The sequence below is a fragment of the Perognathus longimembris genome, chromosome 14 (genome assembly GCF_023159225.1).
Source record: "Perognathus longimembris pacificus isolate PPM17 chromosome 14, ASM2315922v1, whole genome shotgun sequence".
NCBI classification, from domain to species: Eukaryota; Metazoa; Chordata; class Mammalia; order Rodentia; family Heteromyidae; genus Perognathus; species Perognathus longimembris.
The window spans coordinates 10,202,444-10,216,810 of NC_063174.1; the positions used below are offsets into that span (position 1 = coordinate 10,202,444).

The following is a 14,367-nucleotide window of genomic DNA, read 5'->3' on the forward strand; positions in this document are numbered from 1 at the left end:
GTATGAAGCATTCTCGAGGTACTTGTTTAAATATGATTATTTATAATTGTGTACATTATACATATTTCACATCTGGCATATGACATTCTCTATTATACCATCAACTCCCTTATTCCTCTGAAATTACTACTACAATTATTCAAATGCTTGCTAGATGCATCATTTTTTAAATTTCAAAATAATAGACACAAACACAGATGGCTATTTTTCCTAAACACACTTGGTAAGAAATGATGCTTGTGAGAAATGACTTACAGTAATCACTTCCTTGCCTTTAGAAGGCCCCAAGAACAATTGATGGAAAAGGAAAAATGACTGGGAACCCTGAAGCTACAGACTTAAAAGAATTCAGATAAAGACAACAAATTTTGATAACACTACCACACCTCTTACCCTATTCTATTTTGGGTCTGGGTGGAGAGGAAAAGGGCTATAGTTGCTAAGTGACTTCCTAAGATTCATTTGAAATAAAATACCAACAGTAAAGTTTATTTCCTTTCATTCAATTCTTTTGTTTTCTAACAAATAACTGCTATTTTATGTTACTCAGATTTTTTTTTTAAGGAGGAACAGAACTAGAGTTTTATATTAGTGATTGTGTTTGCTCACAGGCACCTTAGAATGTAGTCATTTCCCAGCCCTTTCTTTTTATTTTTGTTAGTTGTGGGGCTTGAACTAAGGGCCTGAGCTCTGTCTCTAAGCTCTTCCACTCAGGGCTAGTGCTCTACCATTTTGAGCCACAATGCCAATTTTGGTTTTTTGAGCGGTTAATTGAAGGTAAGGGGAGGGCTTTCTGGCATTGAACCAAGATCCTCAGATCTCAGCCTTCTGAGTAGCTAGGATTACACATGTGAGCCACCGGTGTGTGAGTTTTTTGGTGGGTTTTTTTTTTTTTGCTTTAGTTATTTTTACATAGTCTTGTGCATTTTTTTTTCGGGCTATGAGTCTTTATTTAGCTGTGCACAGTGTCTGCTCTCCACAATTGGGATGGTAAAGAACAGCCAGTCTTATGTGTCTTTGCCTGGACTAAATCCAATCTATGCCTCCCACATAAATGACACCATAGACCTTCACAACACCTGGCCTTGTGGTTGAATTCACAAGCCTCCCAAACTCTACCTCCCAAGTAGCTGGGCTTATAAATGTGAGCCACCACAAGCACCACTCATTTTTTACTAGATTAGAAACTAAAGTACAAAGTATAAACCATTAACAACAACACTCAAGAATCTCTGCTCAATGTGTTCTTTTTGGCAGTATTGGGAACTAAACTTCAGGGGCTTATACTTGTACTCTACCATTAAGCCATATAGTTTTTTTCTTTTTTTATTTTTCAGATAGGGTCTTGTGTTTTTGTTTGGGCTGTCCTTGGGCCAATACACTCCTACCTCTACCTCTGAGTAACTGAGATGACAGACATGCATCACCAAGCCTAGTCTCAACTGAGTTCAAAACGGTTATAATAGTCCATGAAATGTTAAAAAAAAAATCATAAAAAAGAACAAATTCTGTTACAATATCTCATTTTTTTTGTTTGCTTGCTTGCTTGTTTTTCAATGTTAGGGATGGAACCCAGTGTTTTGCACCGACTAAAGAAATGCTCTACATGAATTAGAAGCCCAGCCCTGATTCAATTTAATCATATTTATGACTCTAATTGAAATCCAAGTAATGCTTCTAATTCTTCTATAAATCTGATGTTTGAGATACATGTTTCCATGCACCCTCACAATAGTATTTGAGGTGTCGTTACTTTAATTTTACATACAGATAAATTGAAGATCAGAATTGTTGCAAAAGTAATATAACTAAAAAGATCATAATCCAATCTTCTCACTCTCTATCCCCATGCTTTCTGTTTATTACTCAAATTTCCTTGGGGATTATTTATGATATAAAGTTATCTCAAGGATTAAATAATGCATGTAAATTGCTTGGTCTAGTGATGAAACAAGTGATCAAAAATGTTAACTACTGGGCTGGGGATATAGCCTAGTGGCAAGAGTGCCTGCCTCGGATACACGAGGCCCTAGGTTCGATTCCCCAGCACCACATATACAGAAAACGGCCAGAAGCGGTGCTGTGGCTCAAGTGGCAGAGTGCTAGCCTTGAGCGGGAAGAAGCCAGGGACAGTGCTCAGGCCCTGAGTCCAAGGCCCAGGACTGGCCAAAAAAAAAAAAAAATGTTAACTACTGAGCTGGGTACTAGTGGTTTGTGCCTATAATTCTAGCTATTCAGGATACCAAGATTTAAAGCCAACCGGGCAGACAAACCTAAAAGACTTTTACTTGCAATCAGCCAGCAAAAAGTTGGGAGTAGAGGTATGGCTCAAGTAGCAGAGTGCCAGTCTTGAGCAAAAAAAAAGCTAAGCAAAAGCATGAGGCCTGAGTTCAAGACCATTCCTGGCAAAAAGGGAGAAGGAAGGGTCTGTAGAGTCAATGTAATAAAAACAATAATTTTTAATTCTATATAATTACAAAAATATTAGCAAAGCCAGCTGTGGTGGTACATGCCTATAATTCCAGCACTCCAGAAGCTTAGGCAGTAGGATCTGGAGTTCAAGGTCAGCTCGAGCTACAAAGGAATAGACCCCAAAGTACAAACAAAATCCTAATGATACATGGAATTTAACCAGCTGATTCTCAAATTCATATGGAAGAGCAAAAGCCCAATATGCCTAAGAAACCTGTTCCCTATGATTGCAATTAATGAGTAACAGTCACAAAACTGGTGGCTTAAAACATCAAAAGTTTATTCTCTCAAAGACCTAAAGTGTAGAGTCTAAAATCAGTAGTACTAGGCCAAAATCCAGACAGGGCTCTTAGGAGAGAATCTGTTCTTCTTCTCTTCTATCTTATGGTAGTTGCTGGCATTACTTAGCTTTTGCAAACAAGTCCCATCTTCAGGCAAGAATCTTTACATTTCTTTCTATTCTTTCTTCACATCATTCTTTGTTCTTTGTGTTCATAAGTTAATTTTTTCAATAGTGGGGTGATGAGAATGATACTTTGGGGCCACTCTACCACACTTCCAAGCAAACATATTGTTGGGTTCATCAATACATGAATTTCCTACAATTAGTTATTATATAAGAGGTGATAAAAATTTCAACAATAGAGGAAGATTATCTGGATACATCTGCCATATGACCATAAATAGTTTTCAGTTAACATCCTAATTTTTGTGATTTTTGCTTTTCTGTTTTATACAGTACAGACTTTAGTTTATAAATCTTCTTCTGTTCTTCTAGGTACTAAAAACCACTCAAGTTTCTTTCCGAGCAAAATACTGACTTTCACGGTTTTCTGTTTGTTTTTACCATTGCCACCTAGTTGCTCAAACCTCAGAACAGTTCTACTCTCCTCATATCTAGTATACTTATTAATGAGCTGGACAGTATTTTAATGAGTACCTATTATAGAGCCAGGGATAGAAAGATTAAAAAAGATGTCTTTCTGCTCTAGTGAGAGAAAAGGTCTTTTCTGTCAAACTAAAGTGCTTCTGTCTTGTATATTGATATATTTTTTAGTATTGATATTTCCTGGGATTATCTGCTTTTTTACAATTATCTGTGCTGCTTGTGACCAGCTAGCCATGTTAGGGAGATAAATCTTGTGTTGAAGGAGTTAATGAACTGAAATTACCAAGTATGTTGTTTGTTCAAAGGAGAAACCTATCAATGGTGTTAAAAGAAATGTTAGTGGAAGCTTTCTATTGACCATCAACCTCTTCCAGCCATCCCATCCCACACCCTGCTAGCCATGATGAGAGGGAAAAAAAAGTAAACCTTCGATAGGAATGAAGAATAGCCCCCTTTCTAAGCTTGGTAATTAAATGTACTTAGAATGTGAGACTAACTCTTTAACAAGGAGGAGGGACAGTTTGGATTGCAAACTGTCCTGCATGGTGTGCCTGCCTACCTCTAGCTTGAGTAATGTATTGCATCCTTTTGTACAAAAGTAAATTACCTTGACGAAATCTCCTGTATCTAGTATCTACTCATTTCTGACACTGGAGAGTCATGTGTTTCTAACACTAAGGAGGTTGTAAAACGTGGGAATGCAAATAAATACTTAGTTTGAAACTGAAGAATTATATTGCTCAAGTTAACTATGCACAAAGTAGGAAAGTACAGTGTAGGCTCCTACATCTACCTGAAAAGGAAGGCTTCATAGAAACTATGCTTAGATTTTTTTCCCCTGAGATTTCCAGGAGTAGAAGTTTCCAGGGAGTAAGAGTGATAGAAAAGCAGTCACCAGCAAAGGCACAAGCATCAGAGAAAATAATTTCTAGTTCAATACTAAAGTGTAAAGTGCCAAAGTGAAGTGAGAAAAAGGTTGAGAGAAACACAACTCAGTAGAAAAGAAAATGTTGGAAAATTCAGCGTTCATAAGAATGGGACATACAAATGAAAACAATGGTCTAGAGTGTATGCAGCAGGCTAAAAGTTCAAAGTGTAAGGGAGGGAGACTGAAAAGGTGTAGTTACTAGTAAACATATAGGTATTTGAAGCAAAGAACACGTACTCCAAAGGCAAGTTACCCAATTTACTCAACAACACTATATAGTTAAAAGAGACTGTGAGGACAGAATCCTGGAAAATATCATCACTGAAGGGAGAATTTGGTTATATACGAAAAGCCTAGCCAGGAGCTGATGGCTCACCTGTAATACTAGCTACTCAAGAGGCTGAGATCTAAAGATCACAGGGGGAGGGGGAAGGGAGGGGGAGGGGAGGGGGAAGGGGAGCTGCGGCCGCCAGGGACAGTACTTAGGCCAAGTCCAAGCCCCCGGACTGGGGGAAAAAAAAAAAGTTAGCCAGGGGGGCTGGGGATATGGCCTAGTGGCAAGAGTGCTTGCCTCGTATACATGAGGCCCTGGGTTCGATTCCCCAGCACCACATACGCAGAAAACAAAAATGTTAGCCAGGGGCTGGAAATGTAGCTTAGTGGTAGAGTGCTTGCCTAGCATGCATGAAGCCCTAGGTTCAAGTCCTCAGCACCACATACACAGAGAAAGCCAGAAGTAGTGTTGTGGCTCAAGTGGCAGAGTGCTAGCCTTGAGAAAAAGGAAACCTGGGACAGAGCTTAGGCCCTGAGTCCAAGCCCCAGGACTGGCAAAAAAAGAAAAGAAAAGGGCCTGAGTACTAGCAAAAAGCAAGCAAACAAAACAAACAAAAAAAAATTTTAAATGAAAGGCACAAATCAATTTGAAGACAAGAAAACATTAATATATATCCTGCAACACTAACCAAATGAAAGCAAAAGTGACTATATTAAAATAAATATAGATTCCCATGCAAAGAGAGATACAGAAGCCATTTCAGAATGATAAAAGAATTTATCAAAAGAAGTAAGAAGTTAGGGGTGGGTGGCACTTTCCAGTAATCCCAATTACTTGGGAGGTTGGTACAAAACAACTCAAGAACAAGAGCCTGAGGCCAGCCTACACAACATGGCAACATTCTAACTCAAAGCAGAACAAATTCACAAAACTAAATGTTTAGACATGTAAGGATAAAATTTCAAAACACGTGAAGCAACTACAGAGATAATCAAGAAGGGACGATTGCTATGGTGATAAGCATCTGTAGTCCACCTCTTCAGAAGGCTGGTGCAGAAGGATCACTTAGTGTTCAAGCTTAGCCTGGTTAAAAGTGTGATAACCTCCCTCCTATCTTTAAAAAGGATAAAGAAGAGAATTGCAAAAAGAAACAGACAAATCCAAATATACAATCAGAAACTTCAACATCCTTCTTTCAGTAACTGACAAAACATGTATGCAGAAATGCAGTAAGGATACAAATTTGAACACTATCAAATAACTTCTTCTAATACATTTTTAGGACATTTTACGCACCAACAGCAGAAAATATAATTCCTTTCAAAGGCATAGGGGACATTTGTCAAATTAAATCACATTCTAGGTCATCTAAGAAATCCTATGACTTTAAAAATATTTTAATAATGTTTTCTGACTATAATGGAATTCAATTTGAAATACTTAACAAAAAGGAAATAACAATTTAAAAAATCCACAAATATGAGAAGCCAAAGAATCCACTTGGAAATAACATGTGAATCAAAGAAGAAATAAAAAATGAAGTTAGAAAGTATTTGGTACCAGAGTGGGGATGTAGCTAAGTGGCAGAGCCTAACGTGTAGAATACCCTGGGCTCAATCCGCACTACTGCCAAAAAGGAAAGCAGGAAAGAAGAGAAGAGAGTGGAGCAGAGGGGAAGAGAGAACTTTGGAACTAATTAAAAATCAAACCACAAAATATTCTAGTTGGTGGGATGCTACTTGGGGGAAATTATATCATCAAATGACTATGGTAAAAAGAAAAACGTCTCAAATTAATTATTTACACTTAAACTAGCAAATTAAACAAAACTACGAAGATAATCAAGTCAGAAACCAATGAAATTTTACAAACATACAAATACAGAAGAGGGAAGCAAGAACTGACAAATGGGACTATATCAAATTAAAGAATTTCTGCAAAGTAATAGAAACAATCACCAGCACCAACAGACAACCCACAAAAATGAAGAAACTTTTTTTTGAAGAAACTGAAAAAACTTTTTTTTTTCTTGCCAGTTCTGGGGCTTGGATTCAGGGCCTAAGCACTGTCCCTGTCTTCTTTTTACTCAAGGATAGCACTCTACAACTTGAGCCACAGTGCCACTCCCGGCCTTTTCTGTTTATGTGATGCTGAGGAATCGAACCCAGGGCTTCATGCATGCTACACAAGCACTCTACCACTAGGCCACATTCCCAGCCTCAGAAACTTTTTTAAATCATGAAAAACTGCTATCCAACAGATAAAAGATTAATATCCAAAAAAGGCCAAGACATTTTTAAAAAATTAAACAGCAAAAGAACAAATAATCCAAAAAAACGGGCATACAAATTACTTCTCAGAAGACATACAAATGGCTGATATATGATAAAATGTTCAACATCCTTAGTCATAAAGGAAATGTAAATAAAGTCACACTAAATTTCCATCTCACACCAATCAAAATGGCAACAGCAAGAAAATTAATAAGCCAAATGCTGGTGGCTCACACCTATAATCCTAGCTATGCAAGAGGCTGAGATCTGAGGCTCACCATTCAAAACCAACTCAGGCAGAAAAATCCATGAGACTCTTATCTCCAATTAACCACCCCAAAACCAGAAGTGGAGCTGTGGCTCAAAGTGGCAGAGCACTTGCCTTGAGTGCAAAAAGCTCATTGACAGTGCTCAAGCCCTGAGTTCAAGTCCCATGACCAAAACAAAAAAGAAGAGGAGAGAAGGAGAGGGAGGAAGACAGAGAGAGAGGGAGCGAGGGAGAGAGAGGGGGGAGGGAGGGAGGGAGGGAGGGAGGAAGGAAGGAAATGCTAATAAGGTTCAGGGGGAAAAAACCTTATCAATACATTGCTGGTGGGACTGTAAACTAGAGCAACCATATCACTATTGGGTATATATCTGAAGGAGAGCCAATCAACATACCAGAAAGCTATCTACATGCCTGATTATTACAGCACTGTCACAATAGTAAAATGACAGTATCAGCTGAGGTGCCCAACAATACACACACACACACACACACACACACACACACACACACACACGGGGGCTAGGCAGATCAAAAACAGTATAAATAGATACACAACCATGAAATTAGAACAATACTTGTTGACAGTTTGGAAAAGGTGGACAGAGAATGATGTGAGATTGATTGGAATACATTGCTAAACGTGTGGTGACAATAAAATTCCCATCTGTATAATTAGTGTACACTAATGAAAAAAAAAAGAAAATACCTTAAGATCCATGTCACTCCAATCAGAAGGGCAGGCATCAAGAAAATAAACAACATATGCTAGTTAAGGATGGGAGTGGAGGGAGGAATCCTTCTACATTGCTGTTGGGAATATAACAACTATGGAAATCAGTATGAAGGTTCCTCAAAAAACAAAAACAGACCTCACAAGGCCCCATCATACCACTTTTGGGCATATATCTAAAGGATAGTAAATCAATACACAAAAAAGACAAAGGATAAAATCAATTTAGGTGCCCAACAACAAATGAATGGATAAAAAAGATGTTATATATGTAATATATGTTATATATTATATTACATATTATTATATGTAATATATATTACAAATATATAGTACTCAAATGGTAGAGCACTAGCCTTGAGCCAAAAATGCTCAGGGATAGTGCCTAGGCCTTGAGTTCAAGTCCCAGGACCAGCACACAGACACACACACACACACACACACACACACACACACACACACACACTTGGATAAGCTCAAACCTGAGTCTAACTAAGGGACTATTTAGAAAGAGAAGGGGAAAGGGAGAAATAAAGATAAAGAGTGAATAATTTTGAGATGCACTACAAGTAAGTATGAAAAAAGCATAAGGAATTTCAGTGAAAGATGTTGAAATGGGGAGAGAGTAGGGTAAAGAGAAACAGCTCTGTTGAAAAATGGGTACTTTTATCTGGGCACTGGCGGCTCATGCCTGTAATCCTAGCTACCCAGAAGGCTGAGATCTGAGGATCGAGGTTTGAAGCCAGCCTGGGCAAGAAAGTCTGTGAGACTCTAACCTCGAATAAACTACTCAGAAAAAGCCAGAAGAGTCACTGTGGCTCAAGTGGTAGAGTGCTAGCCTTGAACACAAAGGAACAGCACCCAGGCCAAGTTCAAGCCCCAGCACCAGCTAAAAAACAAACCAACAAAGTGGGTACTTGTGAGAGGGGAAAGAGCTAACTAGCAAGGTTGAAGGGGTTGCATGGAGTTCACACAGACTGTGGCATGTATGAAAATAAAACAATGGAAGCTGCTGAAATTGTTTTAGAAAGAGAAAAAGGAGACAGGGAGTATGATAGAGAGAGGGAGATTGATTGGAATATATTTTATACATATGAAGAAATGTCACGATGAAATCCCCCTTTATAGCTAATAAAAATGGTAAAAATAAATAAAAACAAAACACGGTTCATTTAGAAAATCAATAGTAAGCCTGTAAGTGGAATGACCAAGAAAACAAAGACAAACTTCTAATACCATAAATGAGAGGGATAGAAGCACCAAGGCTGTGGAGGTAGCCCAGTAGAGCAATTACCTGGCATTTGTAAAGACCTGAGTTCAAGAATCAGTATCTTCTCCCCCACTAAAAGGGAGTGTTTCTTTCTAAGAGATCTACTAAAACGACTTACAACTTCTGTACTTGTATTCTGTACCATTTTAGTCAGTTTAATGGGGGGGGGGAAGGCAGGTGGGAGGTGGGTGGAAGCATTCTAGATGGAGGGGGGAAGTTAAACTGACTTCTTAAGAAGACGTGATTCTCTGTGCTGGGGAAAAAAAAATGGCAAGTCATACATTTGACTTTTTTTTTTTTTTTGCCAGTCCTGGGGCTTGAATTCAGCACCCTGAGCTTCTTTTGCTCGAGGCCAGCACTCTACCACTTGAGCCACAGCGTCACTTCCAGCTTTATCTGTTTATGTGGTGCTGAGAAATCAAACCCAGGGCTTCACCCATGCCAGGCAAGCACTCTATCACCTTAAGCCACACTCCCAATATTTGATTTTTAAGAAAAGCAACCAACAAAACTTGTACTTAGGGGCTCACAGTATAACTCCATGCTAGAGCACTTGACTACCACAGGCAAGGTTCTGGGTTTGATTCAGAGTACTACAGAAAAGAAAAAAAAATCTGAATCTAGAGTACATAAAGAACTTTCCAAACTGAATAAGAAAGCAAACTCAATTTAAACCAAAGAGATTTGAACAGAAATTTTGTAGGAAAGGATATTCAGTATTATTAAGTAGGGAAGTACTATAGTGGCTGAAATTAGGAAAACCTGGCTATACAGAATGGTGTGGTATAATGGTGCAAGTGCACATATGGAGGATTTTCTGTGTTTGTGTGTGTGTGCGCACACGCATGCACATGTGCACCAGTACTGAGGCTTAAACTCAGGTCCTAGGTGCTATCTTTAGCTTTTTCCATTCAAGGCTAGCTAGCACTCTACCATTGGGTATGCAACTCCACTTTCAGCTTTTGGTGGTTATCTGAAAATAAGAGTCTCGCAGACTTTCCTGCTCAGGCTGGTTTTGAGCCACAATCCTCTAACCTTAGCTTCCTAAGCAGCTAGGATTACAAGTGTGAGCCACTGGCTCCTGGCTGCAACAATTTCTTTCTTTCTTTCTTTTTTAAGTAGTGCTGGAGATTGAACCGGCCGATTCACTCTACCACTTGAACCACGCCACCACAATTCCAATTTGGCAGTTTGTAAAAAAAAGATTTTTATTAGCATGTATTAGTTGCACAAGGAGTTTTCATTGTGACATCTTTAACAGCACCTAATATACTGAAAGATGCCGGTAACACTCCCCGGCCCCCCGCCCCCCATTGTTAAAAATAATCTCCAAAGCCGGAGATATCAGATGGTAGGGCACTTGACTAACAAGAGACCCTGGGTTCAATCAGCAGTAGGACCAAAAGAGGGAAAAAAATATATCTCCAGACATTATCAATTGTCTCCTTTTGGGTAAAAAAAATCCCTGATTGGGCACTACTGTTCTAAAACTACTCAAGATAGCCTCTATGAACTATCTCTACTCATAGGACCACTAGTCAGAAAGCAAAATAGCTATCGTTTTAACATTTTTAAGCATATTCAAATATGTGTTATATATCTTTTTAACTCCATAAATTACTGAAGAGTGAAAGGGGTTACTTTCCTTTCAAATGCTATTTTCAAACTAAGGAAGCAAGGTCCTATAAAATAGCTGACATATGACCTCTTAATGCAGTCCATATCTCTCAGATGGAAAATGAAAACAAACAAAAACCTTTTATGCCAAGAACATATATATACATCATTCCTCAATCATGGCAGTTAATTTAGGAAATTTTAGGAAATCTCAATACTTCTTGGAACTCAACTTTGCATACCCTATTTGCATTTACATATCCAATTGCTTCTCCCCAAGTAAGTGTCAAGTTCCACTAAGTGTCCAATTTCAAACTGCCATTATCAATGACAGATATTGTACATTTGCAAATTAACTTTCTAAGTCCCACTCTCTCCACCAAATCTTCTCTTCAAGTTTCAAGGAGAAAAGAAATAATAACATCATAATCTGTTTTTAACTGGACTTTTCTTTGGATTGCTAATCCAGCTTTAATTGCTTTTTTACAATTCCACAGGAATAAATATAAGTTACTTGTAATATGAATCAGTTACCATAAGTGTAGGAAGAGTTAAAAAGAAAAATCAAGGCTCCTTTTGCCTCCCTAGTAGCTAGAGGACTCCTTCACCTTCCCAAACTTCAGCTTTCTCATTTGAAAACATTAAACAACAACAAAAACATTAGCGATAATATACTTCTACAGTTATTTCGAAGACTAATTATGATCATTTCTGTGAGACACTATGTAAACTGTAAGGCACCAAACAAATATTGGGAACTATAGGTGGAATGAATAACAATACAATAAGGAAAAAATATGTCCAGGATATAAAGAAGTTACAGCACTAAAAGTGAAAGTCTCTTCCTAAAACACTTACTAGAAACACAGCTTGAGATAATAAATTCTGAATTAGGATCAGGCTCTAAATTGCTATGCCATTAGCTCTATATATCGACACAGCCAGACTTAACTTTCCTTTTCGCCTCAAATTTCTACCTCAGAAAGAAAAAAAGTCAAGCCAGAAAAAAAAAGTGAAAAGGGCGAGCCAGGCGCCGGTGTAATCCTAACTACTGAGGAGGCTGACATCTGAGGATCATGGTTCAAATCCAGCCAGTGTGGAAAAAACGGTGAGATTCTTATTTCCAATTAACTACCAGAAAACTCTAAGTGGAGCTGTGGCTCAAAGTAGTACAGTGCTAGCCTTGAGCAAAAGGACCTCAGAGACAGCCACCAAGCCACAAGTTCAAGTCCCAAGACCAACAACAACAACAACAAAGTCAATTACTGAAGCAAAGCTTCCAGAAGTATTACTTCATCCCTTATAAGCCTAATATAGGGAGTCCCAAAGTTGCTTGTAGCGTTGTATTCCAAATCAGAGATCTGCTGGCAAAACAGACAGGTTGGGCAGTAAATGGGAGGGAAAAACTGTAATTAAGTAAAAAGAGAATTCTATACCCTTCTGGAAAAGCAGAAGTAACAGTAACCTCCTTTTAATAATTCAGTATAGTTTCTTTCTAAGTGGCAGTAATGAAGAGCGAGGTTCAGGAACACAAGGGCTGCTTCTCTCCCCACCACTTTTGGGGAGCCGCCCACTTCCCAAGGAGGTGCGACTGCTTCCTCCAGGCCGTCACCTGCCAGGAAACTTGAACGACGAGGAACTCCACACACCCTCTACGAAGGGCTGGGGCTTTTTCCTTGTCGCTGGGCGGGGGTGACAGTAGTCGTCCGGCCGACACATCTTATCAACACCATTACCCACGACCCCGCGTCTCAAAGACACACGTTTATCCGAGGAATTCCACTTCCTTAGTGAGTCCGGGTGACTCGCTCACTTTGCGCGATCCCTGGGTTTCTGGTCATGAGTTTCTATCAACTGCCAAGTTTTGCCCCTTTTCCAAATCCTCGGCCCCGGCGACGCCTCGCCCCGGCCCCGGGCCCGCGCCGTGTCCCCGCGCAAGCCCCAGCCTCCGCGGAGAGCCAGGCCGCGGCGCCGCCGGCCCCCGCCCGCCGCCGCTCACCGATGACGATGCGCAGGTGCTTGAGGCGGGTCAGCGCGTCCTTCTTGGCGTCCAGCACCTTCAGGGTGGACTTCTTCACGTCCCCGTGCGGCTTCTTGGAGAACATCCTGCCTGCCGCCGCCACGGCCGGCTCCGCTGGTCCTCCCGGCCCGGGTTCTGACGGCAGGCGTGGACGGAGGGAGGGCGAGGGCGGGAAGAGCCTAGCCCGAGCAGCAGCTCGTGCCCTCCCCGGCCTCGCGGGCCCTGGCCGGGGCCGCCGCCGCCGCCGCCAGCGCCGCCCGCCTCGCGCCGCGGCTCCGAGGAACCTCCGACCCCGGCTCCAATATGGCGGATCCCCTGTCCCGGCCCTGCACAGAGCAAGGGAAGAGGCCCGCGCGGGCCTGGCCGCCGCTGCCGCCCACCTCTAGCGGACGCCGCTCGCCGCCACAGGCCGGGGCTCCGGACCTAGAGCCGCGGAGGAGGAGCTCCCGGCCACCTCCGCCGCCGCCGCCGCCGCCGCCGCCGCCGCTCAGCTCTCCCTGAGGCCCCCTTAAGGTGAAAGCTTCCTTAGCAGCTCAGACCCTGCAGACGCCGGAGCCCAGGCGAGGTCGCTGCTGATGGAGTTTCACGACTCTGCCGTCAGTGACGAGCGGTCTCCGGGGCAACCGCCCTCTGACGTCACGGCTCTTGACGTCATGCCAGCGTGAGCGCATCCCTGGCTCTACTTGCTTCGTTTTTCCGGTATGAGCCGTCAGAGGAGAAGCCTGAAAAAGCTAAGGAGAGTTGTTTACCTCATGCTCCGTGGCAAACAGTTGGTCCTTCGCCGCACTCCCAGGGACGTCTCCATTAAAAAGGTCCGTGAAGGACCTCCACGGTGCCAGAGCACAGACGGCACCTTCCGAAGGCCGCTCACGCCGCTGCAGGGCTGTGACGCGTGCAAACCCAGAGCCTCAGAGGTCGCATCGATTCATTGCTAAATTTGGATTCCGCTTAAAGGACTTAAATGCGTTTTTCAAAGTGATGATTAACAGTTTACTGTAGTTTAAAGCCATTAAAGTATGTTCTTTTGCTTAAAATTATCTTCCACATGGCTGAGGAAAGGAAGGGAGGGAGGGAGGGAGGGAGGGAGGGACTCCTTGAAAACGAGGAGTGTTTGGGGTGTGTTTGTATTTTGTTTTTGCTTTTTGTGGTTAGGGATTTTTTGTGTGTGTGTTTGTGTTTGTTTTCATAATCTCCTCGCTAGGATGACTGTGCTAATGCACAGTTTCTCAAACCAGAAACCAGCATTGTCATGTCCTTGCCCTAGGGCCTGCCCCTCCTGATTCCTAGGTATTCCCTCACCTGGTCATCCCGTCTCTGTTGTCTGAGCTTTTACGCAAGCTCAGTTTCCATTCCTAGCCATGAGTGTTTCAAACGGCAGTTATTTCCTTCCCAACTGCCTTCCCATCTCCACATCTGTCTGTCCGCCCGCCCACCCACCTATCTACCTACATATTGGGTGGTGACCTGAGGGCCTCCGGCTTGCGGGGCTGGTGCTCTACCCCTGAGCCATGCCTCCAGCTTGCTCTATGACCATATCTTAATAGACTCTGAGTACTGTCTACTGTCCTTTTAAAATGAATTTTAAGAAATGAAAAGAAACTAAGAGTCTTATCTTCTTGGAATCAG

At 41.5% G+C, this 14,367-nt stretch overlaps 1 protein-coding gene across 6 annotated transcripts in view; it reads right to left on the reverse strand.

Moving 5' to 3' along the window:
• Ralgapa1 (Ral GTPase activating protein catalytic subunit alpha 1) overlaps positions 1–13,148 on the reverse strand; it is a 186,189-nt gene extending 173,041 nt beyond the window's left edge. For 3 of the 6 annotated variants that reach the window (XM_048362442.1, XM_048362443.1, XM_048362444.1), the window contains exon 1: positions 12,721–13,146. In XM_048362442.1, the coding sequence (XP_048218399.1) occupies positions 12,721–12,826 (106 nt within the window). In that variant the 5' untranslated portion in view covers positions 12,827–13,146. Of the gene's footprint in view, positions 1–12,720 lie in introns of all 6 variants that reach the window. The other 3 variants (XM_048362449.1, XM_048362447.1, XM_048362448.1) reach the window with 3 other exon arrangements.
• Between the last annotated feature and the right edge of the window lie 1,219 nt (positions 13,149–14,367).